Genomic DNA, 22,915 nt, shown 5'->3' with positions numbered 1-22,915 from the left:
GGGTGGAGGTAAAAGGGAAAAAACAGTGAGTTATGTGGGGTTTGGGACTTATAGGATGGGTGTGGGGTTTCATACATAACTTAGAAGCTGTTTGCCCAGCTCCTCCTCTGGGTGAGGTGATGAGTAATGGGCCACACCAGTCATTAAAAGAAGAATGGACACAAAACACAAAAGTCTTTCACATTCCATAATTCTGTGTGCACCAAACTAGCATATCTTAGAGAGTATATGCTCTCACATTGAGCGCTCTATCTGACATTCAGGTCACTTTAACCTGAAAGAGCTGAGTGAGTCTTCAGAGTGTCTTTGTCTCTGGCTGTGTTGTACAAGCTAATCTCTGCTATTTATTTGGAGATTACTGTCACATGTGCTACCAAGACCACTGTTTGCGCCCTACTGGGCTGTGGCCTGTTGCCAGTGTATTGCTAAGAACCCTGGCTTGGATAGATTGTCGCACCACACCATATGACTGAAGTATATTGTGTTAAAAACAAGGGTTACATTATAAATCAAGGGTTTCAAGGTCAGAAATGTAGGGAAAATACATTTTTTGTGGATTCTATCACACAGCATATTAAGTCACTTTTTATTCACAGTTATGACCACGACTGTTGAGGTACCACTTCTTCAGAAATTTGAAATAGGTGTGCGGGTTGTATGTGCAGTACATATCAGTGATTATGTTTGATGTTTTACAAGAGTTTTGTTATATAATTTTCAACGCTTCCTGCATTTTTTCGAGGATAAAATGTTTGTAATTGGAGGCAAAATTAAAGGATTAGGAGACATTGAGTTGTGCCTGATCAATCACCATGGCAGTTGATTTTTTAACGACATCACAATGTGTTGTAAAAACATTACAGGTACAATACTCAAAATAAGGACAATCAGCCTATAAAGTTAACTCATTTTGTTTACAATCAAACCCACCCTCTAAATCACTCCAAAACAATTTTAAAAAGTCATTGTTGATTAAATTGGTCGTAAAGGTTCCCCTTTCTAATACTTGACTTAGGTGTAGCCCACCAGACGGGGCATGCTGGGAAAACACTTGCGCATACTCATGCACTTCTCCTGGTCCAGGAAGAGTGAGTTGGCCTTGATGGACAGGTCGTGTTCCAGGGTCACTTTGGTCTTAACCAGATTCTGTAAAGTGTTCTCAGCCTCCATCAGTCTCTCCTGAAGCTTATGAATGGTGTCCTCGATCTCTCTCACCTCACTCACAAGTCTAAACAAGGAGGGAACAAGGAAGATTGGTTAAAATGCCTGAAAATGTATCTTGACACAAGTGACAAATGTTCCACTTTGCCACTGATCAATACATTTCATGATGACAGCTTCACACTAAGTTTTACATCCATGAGTGAACAATTCAAAATGAACAGTGTCGAATAGTAAAGATAAAACAATCCCTATGAAAATTGGTAAAGTCTATGTGTTGGAGTAGGGTTGGTATAATAGTGCATTGCTGCGTGTCACTGTGTAATTCCTGAAACTGCCACCAGATGTTGCCAAAATAAGAACTTTGAAAATCCTAGATAGTGGCTTTAATCGAGCTAATATTATATACCTTTTCACCATTCACAGTAAATTTAAAAATGTCAAATTAGCTCAGATAGATTGTATTTTAGCAACGAGGAAGTATTAAAAGAAGTACAATTACATTATCATGAAATTTGATATATGTAGCTGGTTAATTGCCCATTCGTTAGTGTGGATTGTTTAATTTCTGAGCCAGTGACACAAATGCTTGTTGAACAAGCAAGTGATTTTACATAGCTATTCTCTTTGAAAAATCTGTCTCCCATGGCTACCTGTGTGTTTGTGTGGCTAATCATGCTAGCTAGCTAGATGGTACTATCAACACCAGTGGTCACAAATGACCAAGTATCCAGAAGTCTTGTAATCTGGATTTTAAATGCACTAGTATCCATTCAAAATGTGCCAGTCAGTAGGAGGTGATTGCTTGCTTGGCCTGCGTTAATCCAATTTGCAGCTATCGTGAGAGCATCTTCCAAACAACAGAGACAGACAGAGATTCCTCCATTTCTAGTTACATTTAAATAGATCCTTCCCATCACTAAGATGGACAGTTGTAACTCTCTTGGCAAGTGTGATTCATTTTAAGAAATGTATTCATAGTAATAATAAATTTACATGCCATCTGGTAAAGCAATAATTGCAGAGCTACCTATGGTGTGGGTTGTCCCTGCAGAGCTCTATGTTTGGCCTGCGGGTCCTCTCCTCCAGCCTGGTTTGAGCCACTTTCAGTGGGCACTCTTTGTCTCTTAGAGCCTTCTTCAGAGACTCAATCAGCATCTCAGTCTGGAAGATCTCCTGCAGAGTCTGGATGAGAGGACAAGACAGATACAGAATAAATTTAACAATTCATTGTTAAATCATGTTGGCAGCAGCTGAGTGCCTGTTTCATGAAAATAGCAGGACATCTAATGTAGACGGTGGTAATTATAATAAAGGAGGAAAGACTGACAAGGAATGAGAAAAAAGTGACCATCTAAAAGGAAGTAACAGTAAAAAAGTGGCACACTGCAGGCTTCAAATCATATGAACACAGTGCTACACAGTGGCCTGCTCTGTCCAGACCCATTTGATCTAATTCAATTCCAGCGAATCACCTCTCCTTACAACTGACAGTGACTGAGGTTAATTAAGGACTGTGTGCCTCATATCACAGCTACTGTCAGTGTTTTAACCCATCTAACAACTGATGTTGACTCAGACAGTAATAGTAGTAGTACCCTGGCAATTAACTTGAGAACAATGTGATTCAGTGTAGAATATCGCACAAGCAATGAAAGAGGCATCTACCACAATTCCTCTCTTTTGACGGGAATGTTTTACAGTACGGTAAACTTGCACGTCAGAAGACAAATGTCCCCTGCAGGCCATGTAGCAAACAATACAGATTTATGTGAAGTGCACTCTGTACACAATCTCTGCATAATATGGTGCTTAATATAGTACAAGAAAAAAGAATGGTACAAACACATGATCTCTTCCTAATTAGTGGCAAATTTAGTTACCCAATGATGGAGGACAGTGAATGCATTTTGTCTTTATCCCTCACATAGAGCCATGTGATTGGTCCTTTGAAGCCACTTTTTTCATTATCCACATTATCCAGGCTTTTCTTTTTATAATAAAACTTCATCTGACCAAGACAGAACTTTGATAAATAATTCAAAACAAAAAGAGCACCCAGAGAGCACAGACCTCTGCCAAGGCAAGTGTCAAAAAAGCATACATTAGACTTCAGAGAAAAAAAATGGAAATTCATCGTAAAGGATCCAGATATTCCCCCAAAATTTAGTGGGTTCTTCCCCATCCCCCACCAGGTTTTGTGGAAATCAGTTCAGTACTTTTTGCATAATCCTGGTAACAATTAAACAAACAGACGTAGATGAAAACATAACCTCCTCGGTGAAGGTAAAAAAAAACTGAAATCAAAAATAGAGTCTGATTTACCACATCAGAGTTTAGGTCACCAATATATAATTATAAATTATGCTCTTGGTACACAAACATATATTATATTGTCGCTTTATGAAATGCAACCATATAAAAAAGATGATGACCTTAGCCAGGTGTGTTTGCAGGCTGTTCTTGGCATCAGCGGTCTCTGATACACGGTTGGTGAAGGCCACGTTGACATTGTTGAACTGGTTCCACATTTCATTAGATGTGGTGTTCAGCAAGATTTCTATCTCATCCCTGAGCTTGTGGGAGGAAGTCCGTTCGCTCTGGGAGTGCAAGATGTTGTCATCCGTGAACTTGGACCACGAATCTGGCAGAGAGAGTCTAACAGACAGAAAAGAATGACTTACTTTGAATGTGCTGTATATGGGAAAGAGTTGGGCAAGATCATGGGTGGTGTGTTGGTCCACCACTTTGGTCCCTATATGAACAAGTACATTCATGGTTTTAGGATGAATCCTAATGACTTTGGTTATCCGCTGACTTCATCTCTGGCTCCATCAGCAGATGAAATGTTTTCCTTATCCTGTGTTTGAAATATCTCAACATGAACTAGATGGATTTATGGTTGTACCCGAATGACTTTGGAGTCCCCCTGACTTTTCCTGTTCAGTTCCACCATCAGGAGGTTCATGTTTGTGATTTTGAGTGAAAAGTCTCAGCTGTTGGGTGGATTGCCATGAAATTTGTTACATACACATTCATGTCCCTCTCAGAATGAATTGTAATAACTTTGGTGCTCTAGTGCAATCTTACAGAGCCACCAGCATAACTAGACTAAGTTTTACTATGGTGTTTTTATGCTTCCGTGCTGGCGACAGACGGGGCCAGAGACTTTGTGTTTTCGAGTTGTACATCCACCTGTCCCATTCTTGTGACCATGATATGTCAATAATGCTTCATGGGAATTTCTACAAATGTGGCACAACCATTTGCTTGGACTCAAGGATGAACTGATTAGATTTTGGTGGTCAAAGGTCAAGGACACAGTGACTTTGACAAAGGATGATTTTGGCTTTGTGAATGCAACATCTCAGGAACTCCTTAAGGGAATCCTGTCAAACTGGCCACACATGTCCACCTGGACTCAAGGATGAACTATTTAAATTTTGGTGGTCAAAGGTCAAGGTCACTGTGATCTCACAAAACATGTTTTTGGCCTCTTCAAGCTGATATCTCAAGACGGCATACAACCCCAAGGCAGCAATTCTAGTTAAACCTATTTGGCAGAGAAAATAGGGCAGTGGTTAACCAAAATGACTTTCAAAGGCTGTCTAACGTGTTATTGACAATTTAACTGAAGAGCCCAGCCCTTTTCTAAGCTGGTTCAAACAAAGATGAGAAACTGTTAGCATTTAATATTTGATCACATAAAACTATACTCACGAAGGGTCTAGTCTTTCGATCCCTCTGTAATAGCCAATACCATCTGATGTATTCCTCAGATGGTGACACCTGTCATCGATCCTCTGGGCTGTCACTTTGTCTGTAATGGGTGAGGTTTGGACCCAAAAGCAGCACCGACTAGGACCGATGATTGGTAATGACTTTTATTGTTATTAGATGCAGGTAAGTAAACACAGTTCAATTCAAAAGGCGAATGGCAGTCTTTGAGGGGCTTGGGGAAAATCCGAGGGCCCAGAATAAAGCTGTGGATGAGGCAGCCGTACCTGGCAGAGGGTAGGTCGGAACCAGGCAGAGGACCGAAAAACCAGCAGGTGAGTAACCCAGGAACACTCACGATGGTCGAGATGAGGACTCTGTCCCAGCGATGATCAATGGGGAAACGAGGAGAACTCACACGCTGCAGCAGTGGAGGTGGAGGACTCAGAGCAGCCCCGAGAACAGGCAGACGAAGACCAGGAAGAGGCAAGGCAGAATCGTGGTCAAAAACAGAAGGGCTGAAGTAATTACCAGGGCAGAGACGAGGCGGGTAGGTCGGGAGCAGGCAGGGTCGGAACCGGGAGATCAGATGAAGAGTAAACGCTGGAAAGTCTTTCATGGGAACAAAGAACAATCTGGCAGTGAGTGTGGAGGAGAGTGGAGCTTTTAACCAGGCTTGATTGCTGAAGAGCTGCAGCTGAGTGAACAGGTGAATGAAGTGACTGACGAGGTGGGTGTGGCTGGCAGATGGGGTGAGCAAGGGAGTGATGAGTGGAAAACAACTGAAGGCAGGTATGTATGGAGAACAAACCATGACAGAACCCCCCCCTCAAGGGACGGCTCCCGACGTCCCAAAAACGCACCAAGCCGGGTGGGAGGAGGGGGCCAGGAGGAGGGACTAAAACTCCTCGGAGCCAGACCAGTCCATCACAGCAGCCGGGTGGGCGGAGGGGGTCTGGAGGAGGGCACCCTCGTTATCCGAGGATGAGTCCTCCTCGGAGGAAGAGACCCCCTCTCCCTCCAAGTCAACAGGCATGGGAGGGACGGATGGCCCCCGATGTGTAGCCCCAGCGGAGGAGGTCGACCTGGAGGGTTGTTCAGGGTGTTGCCGATGAAAATCGGTGATGAGGCGAGGGTCAAGAATGTGACCAGCAGGGACCCACGACCTCTCCTCTGGACCATAGCCATCCCAGTCGACCAGGTATTGAAGCCCACGACCACGACGGCGGGAGCGCAGCAGGCGACGAACAGCGTAGGCCGGACCCCCATCGATAAGGCGAGGAGGCGGTGGAGGAGGAGTGGGGGGCACCAGCGGGCTCTCCAAAACAGGCTTGACGCGAGAGACATGGAAGGTGGGGTGGATGCGCATGGACCGGGGGAGCTGAAGCCTCACTGCCGCCGGGTTGATGACCTTCAGTATGGGAAAAGGACCGATGAATCTTGGAGCCAACTTCCTGGATTCCACCCGGAGAGGGAGGTCCCGGGTGGAGAGCCAAACCTTTTGGCCCACTTGGTAAGTCGGAGCTTGAGTGCGACGCCGGTTGGCCGATGAGGAGTAGCGATCAGAGGCTCGGAGAAGGGCTGCTCGAGCTTGGATCCAGGTGCGGCGACAACGACGGATGAAGGCCTGGACAGAGGGGCAGGTGGCCTCTCCCTCAAGGGCCGGGAAGAGTGGAGGTTGATACCCGTAACAGCATTGAAAGGGGGAGAGGCCAGTGGCCGAGCTGGTGAGGGAGTTGTGGGCGTATTCGACCCACAGGAGCTGCTGGGACCAAGAGGAGGGGTTCCGTGACACCATACAACGTAGTGTTGTCTCCATCTCTTGGTTCATGCGTTCTGCTTGGCCATTGGATTGGGGGTGGAAACCGGAGGACAAACTAACGGAGGCCCCAAGCTGAGCGCAGAACTCCCGCCAGAAGATGGAGGTGAACTGCGGGCCCCGGTCTGAGACCACATCAGTGGGAAGGCCATGGAGGCGGAAGATATGGAGCAGGACCAGCTGAGCAGTCTCTTTGGCAGAGGGGATCTTGGAGAGAGGAATGAAATGTGCCATCTTGCTAAACCGGTCAACCACTGTGAGAATGACTGTGTTCCCACCAGAAGAGGGAAGACCAGTGACGAAGTCCAAGGAGATGTGGGACCATGGGCGCCGAGGCACCGGAAGGGGATGCAAAAACCCAGCAGGGGACTGATGAGAAGGCTTGTGTTGACTGCAGACAGGACAGGCATTGATGTACTCACGAGTGTCCTCTTCCAGCGTGGCCCACCAGAAGCGCTGCTTTAATACATCACAAGTCCTCCGTATTCCAGGATGACAGGTAAGTCTGGAGGAGTGAGCCCACTGGAGTACGTCAGACCTCAGAGCCGAAGGAACAAAGAGACGGTTAGGGGGACAGGCGCTAGGACCTGGTTGATTCTCCATAGCAGCTTTCACCCTCTCCTCCACCTCCCAGGTCAGGGAAGCAATAACACAGGGATACGGGAGGATGGAGTCGGCCTCTTCCCTTGCCTCCCCCTCCCCCTTGAATTGTCGCGACAAGGCATCTGGCTTGATGTTGCGGGATCCAGGTCGATAGGAGAGGGAGAAGTTGAATCGTGTGAAGAAGAGGGACCAGCGGGCTTGGCGGGAGTTCAGTCTCTTGGCAGTCCGGATGTATTCTAGGTTCTTATGATCAGTCCAAACCAGGAATGGCAGTCTGGTCCCCTCCAGCCAATGGCGCCACACCTCTAGGGCCAGCTTGACGGCTAACAGCTCCCGGTTGCCGATGTCATAGTTCCTCTCAGCAGGGGACAGTCGACGAGAGAAGAAGGCACAGGGATGGAGCTTTTGATCTGACGCAGCCCGCTGAGACAGGACGGCTCCCACGCCAACATCGGAGGCATCAACCTCCACAACGAACTGGCGGTCTGGGTCGGGAACCTGAAGGATGGGCGCTGATGTAAAACACGCCTTGAGAGTCTGGAAGGCCTCATCAGCCGCAGAGGTCCAGTGGAAAGGCACCTTGGTGGATGTGAGAGCTGTGAGGGGGGCGGCGACAGTGCTGTAGTTGCGGATGAATCTGCGGTAAAAGTTGGCGAACCCCAGGAAACGTTGCAGGTGCTTGCGGGAGTCAGGGATGGGCCAGGACGTGACTGCTGAGACCTTGGACGGGTCCATCTGCAGACTACCTGGAGCCACAATGTAGCCCAAGAAGGAGACAGAAGAGGCATGAAACTCACACTTCTCGGCTTTGACGAAGAGAGAGTTCTCGAGGAGGCGCTTGAGAACTGCCTGAACATGACTGACGTGCTCCTCCCGGGTCTTGGAGAAGATCAGGATGTCATCCAAGTACACGAACACAAAGCGGTTGAGCATGTCTCGGAGCACGTCATTAACCAGGGCCTGGAAGACAGCGGGGGCGTTGGTGAGACCGAAGGGCATCACCAGGTATTCGTAGTGACCGGAGGGGGTGTTGAAGGCAGTCTTCCACTCATCACCCTCCCGGATGCGGACTAGATGGTAGGCGTTGCGAAGATCTAACTTTGTGAATATGGTGGCCCCCTGGAGAAGCTCAAACGCTGAGGAGATGAGAGGGAGTGGATAGCGATTCTTGATGGTGATGTCGTTGAGGCCCCGATAATCGATGCATGGCCTCAGTGTCTTGTCTTTCTTTTCGACAAAGAAGAACCCTGCCCCCGCCGGAGAAGAAGAGGGTCGGATGATTCCTGCTGCCAGAGAGTCATTGATGTAGGCTTCCATAGCCTCTCTTTCTGGGCCAGACAAAGAGTAGAGACGGCCCTTGGGTGGAGTGGTGCCGGGCTGCAGGTCAATGGCGCAGTCATATGGGCGATGAGGAGGCAGGGATGTGGCCTTGGCCTTGCTGAACACCTCTCGAAAGTCATGGTATTCGGGGGGAACCCCGGACAAGGTAGGCATGACGCTGGAACAGGCTGAGTGCTGGGGAACGCTGGCGTGTCTCAGACAGATCTGGTGGCAGGAAGGGCTCCACCCCAGGATGGTCCCTGCAGCCCAGTCAATGTGGGGGTTATGACGGAGGAGCCAGGGATACCCCAGAATCAGAGGGATGCAAGGGGATGGTAGGACATGAAATTGGACAGTCTCATGGTGGTTACCTGAAAGTAACATGGGTACCGGGATGGTCTGATGAGAGACAGTTCCCAGGAGGTGTCCATCGAGGGCCCTGGCAGGGATCGGATGAGGCAGGGGAATGCGGTCTATCCCCAACTGCAGTGCTAGATCCTCATCAATGATGTTGGCGTCGGCCCCGGAGTCGATGAATGTAGCTAAGGCATGGGAACCGTCCGGGAGGAGGAGCCTGGCGTGAAACACAGGTCTTTGATTGGGGAAGGCTTTGGGTGAAGCTTGGCTCAACAGTATATCCCCGCCTACTGATGAGCCCTGGCTTTTGCTGGACAGCGAGAGACGAAATGGCCGGCCTGACCACAGTATAAACACAGATTGGCCTGACGACGTCGCTCCTTCTCCTTTGGGGAGAGACTGGTGCGACCCAGTTGCATTGGCTCGGACGCCTCTGCCGGGGGGCCGGAAAAGGAGGCGGCACCAGGATCTGAGGCGGTCTCCCGAAGTCGTGAGGGAGGGTTCCCACTGGCTGTTCCCCGTCTCCTCTCACGGCGTCGGGCCTGAATACGGAGGTCCACTCGGATGGCCAGCTCGATCATCCCGTCCAAAGTTGATGGGAGGTCGTGAGACACCAATTCATCCTTGATGTAGTCGGCCAGACTGTGGAGGAAGAAGTCACGGAGGGCCGACTCATTCCAGCTGCTCTGGCGGGCTCGAGTGCGGAAGTCAATCGAGAAGTCAGCCACCGTCTGATTCCCCTGTCGAAGACTCAGCAGGTCACGAGCTGCGTCCGACCCAGAAACTCCCATTCCAAAAACCTTGCGGAGCTCCTCTGAGAATGCCTGGAAGGAGGCGCAAGCAGGAGTCTGCTTCTCCCACTCCGCAGTTCCCCAGAGACGGGCGCGGCCCGTGAGGTGGTTGATGGTGAAGGCCACCCGGGCTGCCTCAGTGGAAAACGTGAGGGGCTGGAGTGCAAACAAAATGGAACAGTTCGTGATGAACGGGTTGCAGCCGTCAGGATCCCCAGCGTAACGCTCGGGTGCGCCGACCCGAGGTTCGGTGATGGCTCCAGAAGGAGGCGGCGGTGGTGGTGGTGGTGTTGGGGGTTCAGGAGACCTCGACGTAGCAACTGCCTGAGCAAGGGTGGATGACAGCTGCTGGATCTGGGTGAGGGCGGCCGCCATCATACTTTCATGCCGCTGGAGAACGTCCTCTATTCTCTCAAAGCGGTTCTGTGGAGACGGGGGGCGCGCTGGGTCCATGACTGGCCAGATTGTACTGTAATGGGTGAGGTTTGGACCCAAAAGCAGCACCGACTAGGACCGATGATTGGTAATGACTTTTATTGTTATTAGATGCAGGTAAGTAAACACAGTTCAATTCAAAAGGCGAATGGCAGTCTTTGAGGGGCTTGGGGAAAATCCGAGGGCCCAGAATAAAGCTGTGGATGAGGCAGCCGTACCTGGCAGAGGGTAGGTCGGAACCAGGCAGAGGACCGAAAAACCAGCAGGTGAGTAACCCAGGAACACTCACGATGGTCGAGATGAGGACTCTGTCCCAGCGATGATCAATGGGGAAACGAGGAGAACTCACACGCTGCAGCAGTGGAGGTGGAGGACTCAGAGCAGCCCCGAGAACAGGCAGACGAAGACCAGGAAGAGGCAAGGCAGAATCGTGGTCAAAAACAGAAGGGCTGAAGTAATTACCAGGGCAGAGACGAGGCGGGTAGGTCGGGAGCAGGCAGGGTCGGAACCGGGAGATCAGATGAAGAGTAAACGCTGGAAAGTCTTTCATGGGAACAAAGAACAATCTGGCAGTGAGTGTGGAGGAGAGTGGAGCTTTTAACCAGGCTTGATTGCTGAAGAGCTGCAGCTGAGTGAACAGGTGAATGAAGTGACTGACGAGGTGGGTGTGGCTGGCAGATGGGGTGAGCAAGGGAGTGATGAGTGGAAAACAACTGAAGGCAGGTATGTATGGAGAACAAACCATGACATTGTCACTCATGTCTCTTTCCAGTTCATGCTGGGCTGCTCTGTTTGACCTTAGGATCCCCACAAAGAAATACAGAAACAAAAAAATTGATAAATTATTAAACATAAATATATCAAATGCATGTCAAACTTCACAGTTTTGGAAGTAACTATACAATAGGATCCTGCATGTAATAATATTTTATTAATTGATTTTTCAGACTCACGCCAGCTGTGCGATGGCTCGGTCCAGATATCGCCTCATCCTTTCTTGACATGACTTGATGACTTCCACTTCCTCATTGAAACACAAGTAAATACAGATACAAGCACCTTATTTATTTTATCAGGTTGGTATCAGAATTAACACACATATACTCAAACTGCTGCTTCACTGTTACCTTTATGAGGTCTTTCTCTACGTCGTCATGTACCAGATCGATGGACATCCGCTTCTCTCTGTGGTACAAACACTCTTGAGACACCTATTGACAGAGTGATCATGACTAAAACAAGTTGAGGTGGTTGTATAATGAGCAGAATTTAAAGTCACTCAATATGCTGCATTTTTCTTTCCTCGTGACAAATAGGTGGGGTAGTAATTTGAGCAGAATGGAGCAGGGCATGTACTGCATAGTGCGATACATCAGCTGCATTCTTCAGCTTCAGTTACCTGGTGAAGTCTCTAAGAAGGTCTTCTGCCACATGATCTTAGCCTAGAAAGGTGTCTGTGTCATCAGATCTCTGGCTACATTAAGTTGACCCTCTCTGGGTGAAACAAATGACCAGACACGCTCTAACGGGACACTGAGGAGATCTAATTAAGAGTCTGACCCAGAAAAAGCACAACTGCATTTTAATGTGCAGATACTGTTGCTACAACCAAACCACTGTTTCACCACAGATACTGTCACCCGGTGATATAATATGCATGAATGATAATATGAGTGCACTGAACTGAACAGAAGCCAGAGACCAGGGTGTTAAGATTTCAGGGCAAATGCCATTTGAAATGTAAATATTTCCTGCAAAATGTTCCAATAACAAACATCAAAATTCAGATATTACTTACCAGAAGAGGATAAATTGAAGGTAACACACACACACTCACTGAATTATATCCCTTCCTTTCCTCACCTGAAGGGGCCCCTCGGTCTCTGCCAAGGCTCTCTCCAGCCTCCTCTTGACCTCAGTGAGAGCTGCTATCTCAGTCACCATGTTGTCAGTCTCATGGGTCAGCTCAGACCTCCAGAAGACAATGTCGTTGAGCCGCTCACCGATGTTCTTGCTGGTGCTCTCCTGAGTTCTCCTGGTCATCTGCTCTCTATCCTGCATCAGCCTCATGGTGTCTCTTCTCAGTCTCTCTGCGCTTTTCCGGGACGACTCCGACTCCCTGTAGTTGTTTTGGTTGGACTTGTACCAATCGTCTGGGGTGTAGCGGGTGGTCAGCGCCGTCCTGTTGGATGGGTAGAACATTGTCTTGGCTCGAACCAGGTCTAAATTCTCTCGCGGTAAGGAAGAAGGGGTTGGGACCGTGCTGCTGCTCTTGAAATAGCTGTTGGTCCTCCACAGGTTGGCACTGGGATTCATGGCCAAGGCAGGCTGGGTGTTGCGATAGCTGGATGCCATGGTGGAGATGGCAGGGAGGAAGTGGCTGGTTTTTGGCCGAGCATATGTGGCTGTCAGGGTGGATCCAATCAGCTCCATTGTTGACTCCCCTCAGAGTGCCACTGGTTTTAAGGCAAAATGATTGTCCAGACAGACTAAATATTTACATATCATGTAGAAGATACATACATATTGATAAATTATTTTAATTTTACCAATCCAAAACATTCATAAATTAAATCAAAGATTAATCAAGTACTCTAACAACACTAAAGTGACAAGAAAGCATTAAAACAGGAAAACAAAAGTCTTACCGAGCTTTTCCTTCAGTACACAGCGTCTTCCTGCAGGCTACCTCTCGGTTGTGTGTACCTGGAAATGAGCTCAAGAACGCACTAAAGGTATACTGACATGCATAATAGATGGACAAGTTTGCAAGTCATTCATTCAGCCAGCCAATGGTGGTGCACAGTCCTGGGCTGCCGGAGCTGGCCTGTCCAAGATTTCTGTTGACACAGAAGCAGTTGCCATAGGTTACTGCAACACTCTGCCTGGGATTTTCAAATTAATGGTGAGCAGGTGCTTTTACTTTGTTCAAGGAAATGTAGTGGGATTGCAAAATGACACTATTGTCTAAACAAGATTTTTGTCTTTGTACTTTTTCAATAATTGGATTTCTGTGCTACAGATCCTTGGCACGGTAACCCACCATATACTGTAATTTTTTTACATAACCACCATGGACTTGATGCACATTGTTCCTGGCCTCCACTTTCCTTCCTAATAACTTTAGCTTCTTGATTAAATGTCAAAGTGATGCAAAGGTGAACCCTATGGAAACGAACTGATTAGATTTGTTTGCCAGCATTTTTTTGGTAGTTAGGTTTTCATTTTAAAGAGGTCATTTACCTTCAAATGTCTCGTTAGACGGGGAGCAATCTGAGCTTTGTCCAGTTGGCCTCCGGGCAGCATCAGATAGCTGTCACCCAGAGAACCTAGCTGTCTGTATAGATTACAGTCACCTTTTTAATGATTCATGCCACAGGAAGAATCCACACAAACCCCTGTAGCACAGAATAATAATCTGTGTTGTGTTACCTAGCTTTAGAAATGAGGATCATTTACACTAATCTGTTCTGAAGGGGTGAGGCTGGACAGATGATAGCCTGGTTTCCACTACAGAGACAAGCAAAGCTGTAGCCAGGAGTTACTCAGCTGGTTTATCGTCATCACAGAACTTTAACCAGAACAAAATACACATATGTGATTGTTTTGGGTTTTGCCAACATCACTTATTTCTTATTTAACCTATCAGTTTAAATGGGTTGGTGCATATATGTTCATTATATAATGTTGTCAATATTTTTGGAGCGTTACTTTGAGGTGCTGTGGTTGTGACAGGTGAGGAGAGCTTTATGTGATTATAAACACTGATACAACAGCAGTGTTTTAGTTACATCAGCCCCATTACATTGAAATCTTTGGTAACCTTCCTACAAGTGTTGCCACCAGAGCTGGAAGAAGTATTCGGCTCCTTAGCTTGAGTAAAGTCGCAAAACCACAATCAAGATGTTTTTTCTGTTACAATTAAGCATCCTGCATTCCTCCATATTTCACTTAAAGGTCCAGCCTGTGTTTTTTGACCCGATATACTGAGATGTTTGAGGTGCCTTGACAGACATAGTCAAGATGAGAGTTTGAATTATAATATGTTCCAAAAAGAGCCAAAAATGTCAAATATTTTGGGGGTAAAAATGAATGACTAAAAAAAATTAAGAAATAAAATCAACAAACAATTTATTGACCATTATTAATTTAAAAAAAAAAATGTTGAACTTAAAAGACAAAAAAAACAGCAGATGACCAGATATGACCCTAAACTTTAAGTGTAAGATGACACAAATTTTTGAACAGTAGATTGAAGCAAAGGATCAATAAAATAGCAATTACAACAAAAATCTATTAACCTGACTGTCAAAAATACATAGAATTAATACATGTAAAACATTTCTAAACACAATTTCTATTTCTCTCCTTTCATTCTATTTCTTTAGTGAGCCAATACTCAATCTACAACATCAGCCTGCTGATTTATTGATGGACTGTTCTATCCACTTGCACGTCATGTAATCTTACGCTCACTATTGATGGCTGTGGGATTGGCTGTATGTTCTTTGCCTTGAAATCTCCTCTGCGTCAACTATTTGACAGGCTAGCGCTCTGTGGCAGCTTCAAAGAGGCCGTGCTGGGCACTGCCCTGCAGCTCCTGGTGAGGCTACTATTGTCATAAACATGGAGGTTTGGATTTAGAATGGAATGACGTGTCATTGCTCCACCCCTGCGGCCTGCAGCTTCACTTAACATGGCCAGGTTGGAGAAGGCCACCCCACATGCTTCTGCTGCCCTGACCTCAGCCACTATAAATACGCCCCAGAAAAGCATGAAAAGCCTGACCTCGTACGAAATTCCTCCCCCATGGATAGAGCTGCGAGTGTCCACTGGAAAAGTGCTTCCATGTCAACCTCTCTCAGAATGTGTGGGAAAGGTTAGAGGGGCCTATATATATATATATACACTCCTGCATTGTGGCCCTTGGGAGTATGTTGTGAATTACTGCATAGTGGAAATATCTGAGGGAGCAAACATGCTGTCCACTCCACTTAGAGCACAGTGACACTGAACTGAAGGGTGCAATGCTCATACAGCAGGAATGAAAACTCAATAAATAAGAACTTTTTAATTAAACGTTGGCCTGACATGCACGGTAAAAAAAAAAAAAAAGGTTTCCATATGTATGTTGTATCGTAACCACTTTAGCAGTTAAGCTTCATAGTTTGGGGATGAAAAGTGAACCGAGCAGGAAAGGAAAAGTGTCATAATTTCTAGATGTTTATGTCATGTGGTCTGGCAGACAGGTTTTTTTTGGCTCTTTGACTTTTCTCATTTTCTCATCACATTTGGACAGAGGAGACAAAAAGAAATGATGCACTGGATCTCCAGTCAGCGCTGTCAGCTTACCGCACACAGAGGCTTGGATTTCATTGATAAGTAAATGAGAGAGGACTTTGGACTTTTCTCTGGCTTGGACATGAACGCTGGGAGACACAAGCGGTGCCTGACGACATCAGTTTTAATCAGGGGCACAGGTAGCAATGCCCTCTTCAAATATGACAATACTGTAAGTGTGCAGACTGCAGCCTCTTTCTCGGGCATCTGTGACACCCACAAAACCCCCTCAGTATTAAGACAAGCCAAATATAAACACAAGAATTCTTCCCTTATAACGAAGCTGCCAGACATCATCAACCAGAGGCTCAGTGAGGAACTCCTCCTTTAAATTATGGTGAAAAATACGACCTTTCCTCCAAAACAAACACTTCCCCACTGCTCTCATTTGCAGCATCAACATCTGGTGTGTAACATTAGTGAACACGTCACGACCCAGGAATAACTGCACTTTCTCACTGAGGAAAAAGCACATAACCTGATGATCGCCTTAACTAACCTGTCAACAGTTCTGTCACACCCACTCCACTATACACACACATACACACACACACACACACACACACACACACACACACACACACACACACACTCTCACACTCTCACACTCCCTAAGGCCTTGACACATCCTTCACTTTTCACCGTTGACCTCAAGCTTATCGGGTAAGAATAGAAAAGAGGCAGGGGTCAGGAGTGTATTCTAAACATTTCCACCCAGTGGAAACAAGTCCTTGTCTATTCCCATTTGGGACCCTGGTGTTTTCACTTCTTCTCAACACACCCCTTTCGATGTCAACCTGGCAAGCATCCTGCAGTCTGGTCCCACCACAGTTTCCTCTTTTTAAAATCTCACTTTCAGTCGCCCTACTACTGACTGTATAGTTTAATGGATTAGTATACAGGGACAGCACTGTAATGGCATCAGTATCCTCTCGTGAATTGTGGATGGAGCGGCCTTTGAGGAGGGTGGCCACACCTGGAGAGGAACACAGGAGAGGAAATGAACCATTAAATCTGATGACAGTATTAGAGATCCCCCGCTGAGATAATGGTGGGTCCAGATGGGAAAATCACAGGAGCCTCCCGGGCTCATATCAGGTCATCAGTAGTCATTTGAGATGGGCGGGTGTGTTGCCTCACTGTTTACTCTTGTAGCCATGGTACACTATCTATCCTTTACCTATTGTGAGTTAGTCCTCCAGCTTGTCACTGAGGCCTGCTTTTTTTCCCCCAGTGGTAACAAGTGAGCATGGTGTTTATTGAACTTGACCATGTGGGCTGATAACATCTGACTTTTCTGAGCATTTTCCTTGCAGGGGTGGAGCAAAAATGCACCAGAGATACGACGACTGTAGAGACAAAGTAGGACCTGTCTGCTGTTATTGACGCTGCAATTTAATCTTGTACAAAAACAATTGGATTCTGAAAGCCAGTTAGGCAGCATTTTCCAGTCTCATAAAGGGCCTCAGAGTGATGTGCCGTGTCGGTGTTAATGGCATAATGACATCGTTTTCAGATGCACAAATTTAAAAATGGACATTAGCGTGAATTGGTTTCCAGTTAATGTGATGATTTTTTGAGTGTGTTGTGATAGTTAGTGGTTAAACTGTTTAGCCATAGTGCAATGAGGTGTTTTTGTGTTTTGTTTTTGTTGTTATTTTTGTGCGTATGTCTGTATGATCTGAACACTATCCAACATCCTGGCCCTGTTTGTCACACTCGCATGTGAATCTTTAAAAATGGGTCACAAATCATTATTTTCATTCTTTGTAAAGGGTTGTGTTTCCCTTAAAACACTGCTGACCCACCAACCAGAGAGAGTTGTGGTTAAGGGTCGAGGCACTGAACGAAGGCTGGACACCACCTGAACACCTCTTCCCTAAACTACAACTAGACGAGCCATGACTAGACTAGTTTGGAGTTGGCATCCTAGATATGTGTGTAAATCTCTCAAAGAGTTAATCAAACTGAACTGTTTTCAGCCACAGAGTTGGTGCGCTAAAGTGTATTTACAGCAGCAAGACAGTGTGTGTGTGTGTGTGTGTGTGTGTGTGTGTGTGTGTGTGTGTGTGTGTGTGGCATCGCCTCAAAATGAAATACAGTCCCCATGAAGGATCCTGCCACCCAGTGCAATGGTGTGGCAGGAATAAGCTCCTGTATATCAGGCTTTGACCAGCAGGACCTGTGAATACGTCTTTGTCATGGGTTTGTTAACAACAAAAAAATATATACAATATAGTCATTTTGGTAGAGTCAGATTAGTGTACATTGGCCATATACAAGTTGCATAGCAATTAACATGCTTGCATGCTTTGTGCATGTTTGTATGGGGTTGCATTGTAACTTCTGTGTTTGCAGGTTGATATCTGTAAATTTGCTAGAAAAAGCCTTGGAGGCACAGAATACTCTATGGCCTCCATTATATTACCTACACAAAGGAGAAAAATGGATTTTGTATTAGATACTGTGACAGAGGAAACAGCTGCCAGACAGAGAGTCAGGCATCAGGATGTATGTGTATTGTTTGTGTTATCTGGCCTCACTGACTATCTATGAACCAGTGAACATCACTTATCATTCACATAAGCCTAAGCTAAGAAAAACACACACTTAGCTCTGGTTCATTTTGTTCTCCACATTATCATGATCAGCACTTGTTTAACAGTTTTATGATTATAAAGCAGGTCTAGGTTCTCTATTAATACTGTAAAAGTATCAAAGCGCCCAGTCCACAGAGAAATGCACACAGCCTTAAAATGAGCCGTCAGGACTTCTGTAAATTTGTGATGTCACAACAAAGGGGTCACGGCTTGCAGCTATGCCCCAAGCCCAGCCGATCCAGACCCACCGTCCAGCCTTGCAGATTTGGTTTCTCTGAGCGTTTACCTGAAATCTGCTAAATATTTTAATTCAGTCACTCAGGAAACAGCTCAGAGCCTCTCCTCTGATTGGCTCACTGACCTGTTGTTACTAGAGCACCAGAGAGAAGCCTGAAAGAGGAGATGTAAAACCACGTTGAGGTAGTTTTTTGGTTCTTATACCAAAAATATATATCAAAACTTCAAAATAAAACACTGGAAAAGTGTAATATATGGGACCTTTAAGATCTCTCATGCTACAATTAAACGTAATGGATGGTGGGTTGCTAATGGTTAACAAACATCACAGACTGAATTCCAGCTGTTTCGTTTCCAGCGTGCGCAGATAATTGTTCTCTTTATTCCTATGACATCACGCCAAACACTTTCCATTTATCAAGTCAGCTAAGCAGATGCAGCAAACATCCGAAGGGGCTTTTGATTGTGACTCTACCTATGTATCTGTTTGTGGGTATTAATGAAATGAAATGAAAATATAAAATGAAATGCATTAGACAGAGATGTGCGCCTGATGCGGCGGGTGGCAGTCATATGTCGGTGCAGGGGTGGGTTAATGCCTTTCTGACAGGACAGGCAAAGGCTGGATGGACTCTGGCCACCACCCACCACCACCCCACTCTATGATCAAGGCTCCCAGTTGCAAACTTCCAGAGTGGGACGAGGGGGGCCATGAATGCAGGGCTTTGTCCAGTCCATGGTCATCACATTCCACTGGAGCCACTGCAGAGCGGAGGAGAGGGCAGGCCAGGGCAGGACAGGGCAGGAGAGGGCAGGAGAGGGGAAACACTGACCAGAATCTCTGCCTGTCATATTGTTGTGCAACATGACGATCATATCAAAGATGCATGTGGTTCCTAGCCATTTATGAACAGTTTGAGCTCATGGTGAATTGTATAGACGGTAAGGTTTTCTGAATACTCTCTCTGTGCCAACGACTTCATCCCAAACCATTCACAAAGCCAATGTTGGAGGTCTCCTTCCATGAAACCCTTGTTGTTTTCATTTTCAAAAGGACAGCACCTCTACTGGTCAAGCACAGGAAGTGTGCTAGCAATTTGTAGTGCAGTGGGAACTTTTCTGTGCAGTAATTGGTGCTTGGTGTGTTATTCTCTGACTGGTTTGGAAGGTATGAGTCATCAGAATCGGCAGTACTGGCTACTGACAGAGAAATCCCTCCGGCTGCAGCCCATGTGCACTGAACACAGCAGCCAAATGATTGCCTTCCATTAACACCTCCATTGTTAAGTTGGTCCTCTCAGTACTGGGTTGGTCTGTTGATATCTCACACAACAACCTTCATGTTGAGGTTTTGTTACAAGTTGTTTTACACATATATGAGGTTTTTTTTTTAAAGCTGTCCAAGTATCTATAAACCGAGTTAACAATGTGCTTTGAGGTTACAACAGGCTCGGCGCTAGTAATTCAAGCTATTTTTGGCCAAACGTTTATAAAGGGGAGAGAGGTCTAATGTTTCCATGCTGACTCAGGAGTTGAATTATTCACCCTGGGCGTGAGTATTGCTCTCACACACAAACCTCCACCCCAAATTAGGGAAAATGCAGCTTGTGCTTGTCATCCAGGCAAGACAGGAAGGGAACATGAATGATAGAAACCTCAGCTGGTTGCACGGTGACTCATGCAAGTAATGGTCAGAGGAATATCTGGAGCCTTAATCATGAGGAAAAGACCCCACATTCCTCATGTTGGTGCCACTTAGGAGCGAGGGTGTGAACTGAGCCATGTTCAACATGTGGCTAGCTGATGTGTGAACTGTATCCAGCACCACAGCAAAAGAGACAAATGAAGAAAGGAAGGAAATAAGGAAGCAAGATGTCTTATTTCTTATGCTTCCGTTAATTTTTTCCCTTTGCTAACACCCCCACCCACCCCACCCCCCCACCAGCCTCCTTTCCCCATCCATATTCCTCCACCATCATTCCTTTTAATCACTTATTAAATGTTCCATTTGCTACAGCTCTCTCACTACCCTTTTTATAGCCGGTCGTAGTCTATGTCCTCTCGCACAAAGAAGTGTCTGTCAGTGTTGATGGGAGACGGTGCACAGCTGGACCTTGGCAACATGGGAACAAGGGTTGGAACTAGGATTGGGGGAGCTGCTGGGTCCAGATGGACTCTGTGACTGTGACCGTTTCTTCTGCACGATTAACAGCCTTCCAAACACACCGTTGTCTCCAAGGGGAGAGGTTTGCCTCTGAAAGCAGAACAGCTCCACTGTTCTCCTTTGGCATAAAGTTTTTTGCTGATGTCTTTATTTGAAAGGCTGGAGCCTGGCCACGTAATGTGACTGTTTTTTTTTTCCTTTTTTTTCATGAGAAGTTGTTTCAACATTGACTCTTGGATTGACTGCCAGCAAAGTGTGGGAGCTGAGGCAGGTGCCACATTACAGTTTATGGCAAGTTTTGGTTAGTAATAAGAAGCTCTGTAGAATTTTGCCCATTGTTGGCTTTGGCAACACTCTATTCCATGTGATTTGCCAGCTGAGCGTATGAAAACACGAATGAAATGAATGTTTTAATTAACTGCATTCTAAAAGCTTATTCAACACCCATGCTAAACTGTAATTTAATTTGATTAGATCTGAAAAAGATGCTCTACAGGCAAAGTTTAATTTGATCTTGCAATCACATGTACTGTGTAGTGACAAAAGATATGTGCTACACATACATTCAACATACACACAGCTGCTGCTACAGCATTCCCTGCTTGTGCATTCCCTTTGTGTGCTGCAGAAGGTCAGAGTGCATCAAGTGAGATATCAGATGGATACAGTGGCATGTTGTCATGTTAGGCCTTCACAGAGACACACCCTGCTGCAATGCAACCCTGCTGCCATTTAGAAACTTCTAATTAGGCATAGGTAACATTTAAATTATTCTGCTTAGGTTATTTTATGTCAGTATTCTTTACAGCATGCATGGAAAAAACTAAATGAGTAATTTACCCCCAAAGTGACCTCTGTAACAATTGTAATACTGGCTTTCAGTTTCTCTTCAGTTTGAATGCATTATGTTGCCATTGTCCATTGTAGTTGCCTTGTGTATATGCAACAGTGTGACCATGAAATACATTTTTGCATTAAAAAAAAACTGAACACTCTCATTTGCAGACACAGTCCCTGTCTGAATTCTTCTGCAGCAGATCATGCTGGCCAGACAAAAGGCCAAGGAAGATTCAGATTTACCGCTACAAGGCGGAGAGAGGCATTTAAAAAACCATGGCGTTTTTGTTCAGAGGCATTTTCCAACCCCGGCACCCTCCCTCTCCCTCTGAAATGCCAAAGGCATCTGCTTGACAGCTCCTCACAAGCTTTCAAATTGTTCTCCTTTTTCCCAAATTTGGACTGAATTAGAATGGGACTATTGTCAGCGTGTTTAGCGGATGGTCTTTCCTGGCAGCAGAACATCCTCATAAATGGACGCAGTTGGAGCTCGTCAATTTGTTGGACAAGATTTTTGCCTTTCCCACTGTTTTCTGGGATGTTGGATGTGTTTATCATAATCAAACTGTGGGTTACTGGTATGGCATTTATTCATTGGAGGTGCCAGGGTATTATAAATGGAGTAGGCGTGTGACAATTAAGGTTCCCAATTTGGGCACTACACAAAGAGCAGAGCTGTAGAAATGTCTCAGTGGAATCCCTAGTGGCTGCTTCTACAGCAACTACTTTCCTCTGTCAAATCCCCCAACCCCAAATATCATAATGACCCTCACTACAATCCATTCTAACTGTGATGGTGATGATGTTAGTATGTGTATGTGCTGTGCTGTGCTGCCATGTCAGGTGTATGTGCCACGTGAGGAGTTGCCATGAGCTGTGGGCTGGCCCTCGCGTGGATCTGTGGCAGCTATACACCCTCATCTTGTGTGCGGACAGGATGGGCCATGGCAGCTGGGAATGCACATTGACCTCAATGGGAGGAGCCATGGTCAGCAAAAGTGAGGGTCAAACGAAAGATCAGACCTGGTGCACTGTGCCTAGAAGTCATGTCGAGAGGTAAAGCAGGCGGCACCCTGCACCAAGCCTCAAAATGTGAAGGAGGTTTTAATGAAACCTGTTGATGGCCACATATTTTGTTCACATTTCAAACTATTTTAACCTCCTAAGACCCGAACTCTTGCATGGCGTGCATTTTTAATTTCTCTTTGCTATTTAGGCTGATTGGGACCTGAGAAAAATTATGTCCACATATGAGGACATTAGTTTTAAATTTCGATTACTGAGTGGCAGTATAATATCCTCATATGTGGTCACCAGGCCCTTGTTGAGAAAAAGTTAGTATTGTGGTCTAGAGAACCCAAAATGTGAGGTCCACATATGTGGACGCCAGGTCCTAGGAGGTTAAAGCCGCCCTAAGAATTTGTTTAATCTCAGTTTCTTTATTTTTGTTTAAAGGCTTTTGAGAGTTTTGGAGTACTAAATGTGAGGGATTCTCTGTAGTACATTGACAAAAAAAACATAATACACAAGCCTT

The 22,915-nt window shown here is 45.9% G+C and overlaps 1 protein-coding gene across 1 annotated transcript; it reads right to left on the bottom strand.

Moving 5' to 3' along the window:
• Positions 1-572: 572 nt before the first annotated feature.
• On the bottom strand, positions 573-12,978 carry tekt3 (tektin 3). Its single transcript, XM_056365368.1, has 9 exons — positions 12,852-12,978; positions 12,067-12,659; positions 11,331-11,414; positions 11,157-11,227; positions 10,958-11,000; positions 4,882-4,982; positions 3,597-3,819; positions 2,192-2,346; positions 573-1,228 (listed from the first exon to the last, which is right to left on the bottom strand). Exons 2-9 carry the CDS (start codon positions 12,634-12,636, stop codon positions 1,012-1,014), a joined length of 1,464 nt encoding a protein of 487 aa, XP_056221343.1. The 5' UTR covers positions 12,637-12,659; positions 12,852-12,978; the 3' UTR covers positions 573-1,011.
• Between the last annotated feature and the right edge of the window lie 9,937 nt (positions 12,979-22,915).

This window comes from Seriola aureovittata, chromosome 21 (genome assembly GCF_021018895.1).
Source record: "Seriola aureovittata isolate HTS-2021-v1 ecotype China chromosome 21, ASM2101889v1, whole genome shotgun sequence".
Lineage (NCBI taxonomy): Eukaryota > Metazoa > Chordata > Actinopteri > Carangiformes > Carangidae > Seriola > Seriola aureovittata.
Note: the sequence above shows the minus strand (reverse complement) of the source record. Positions and strands in the feature narration are given on the sequence as shown.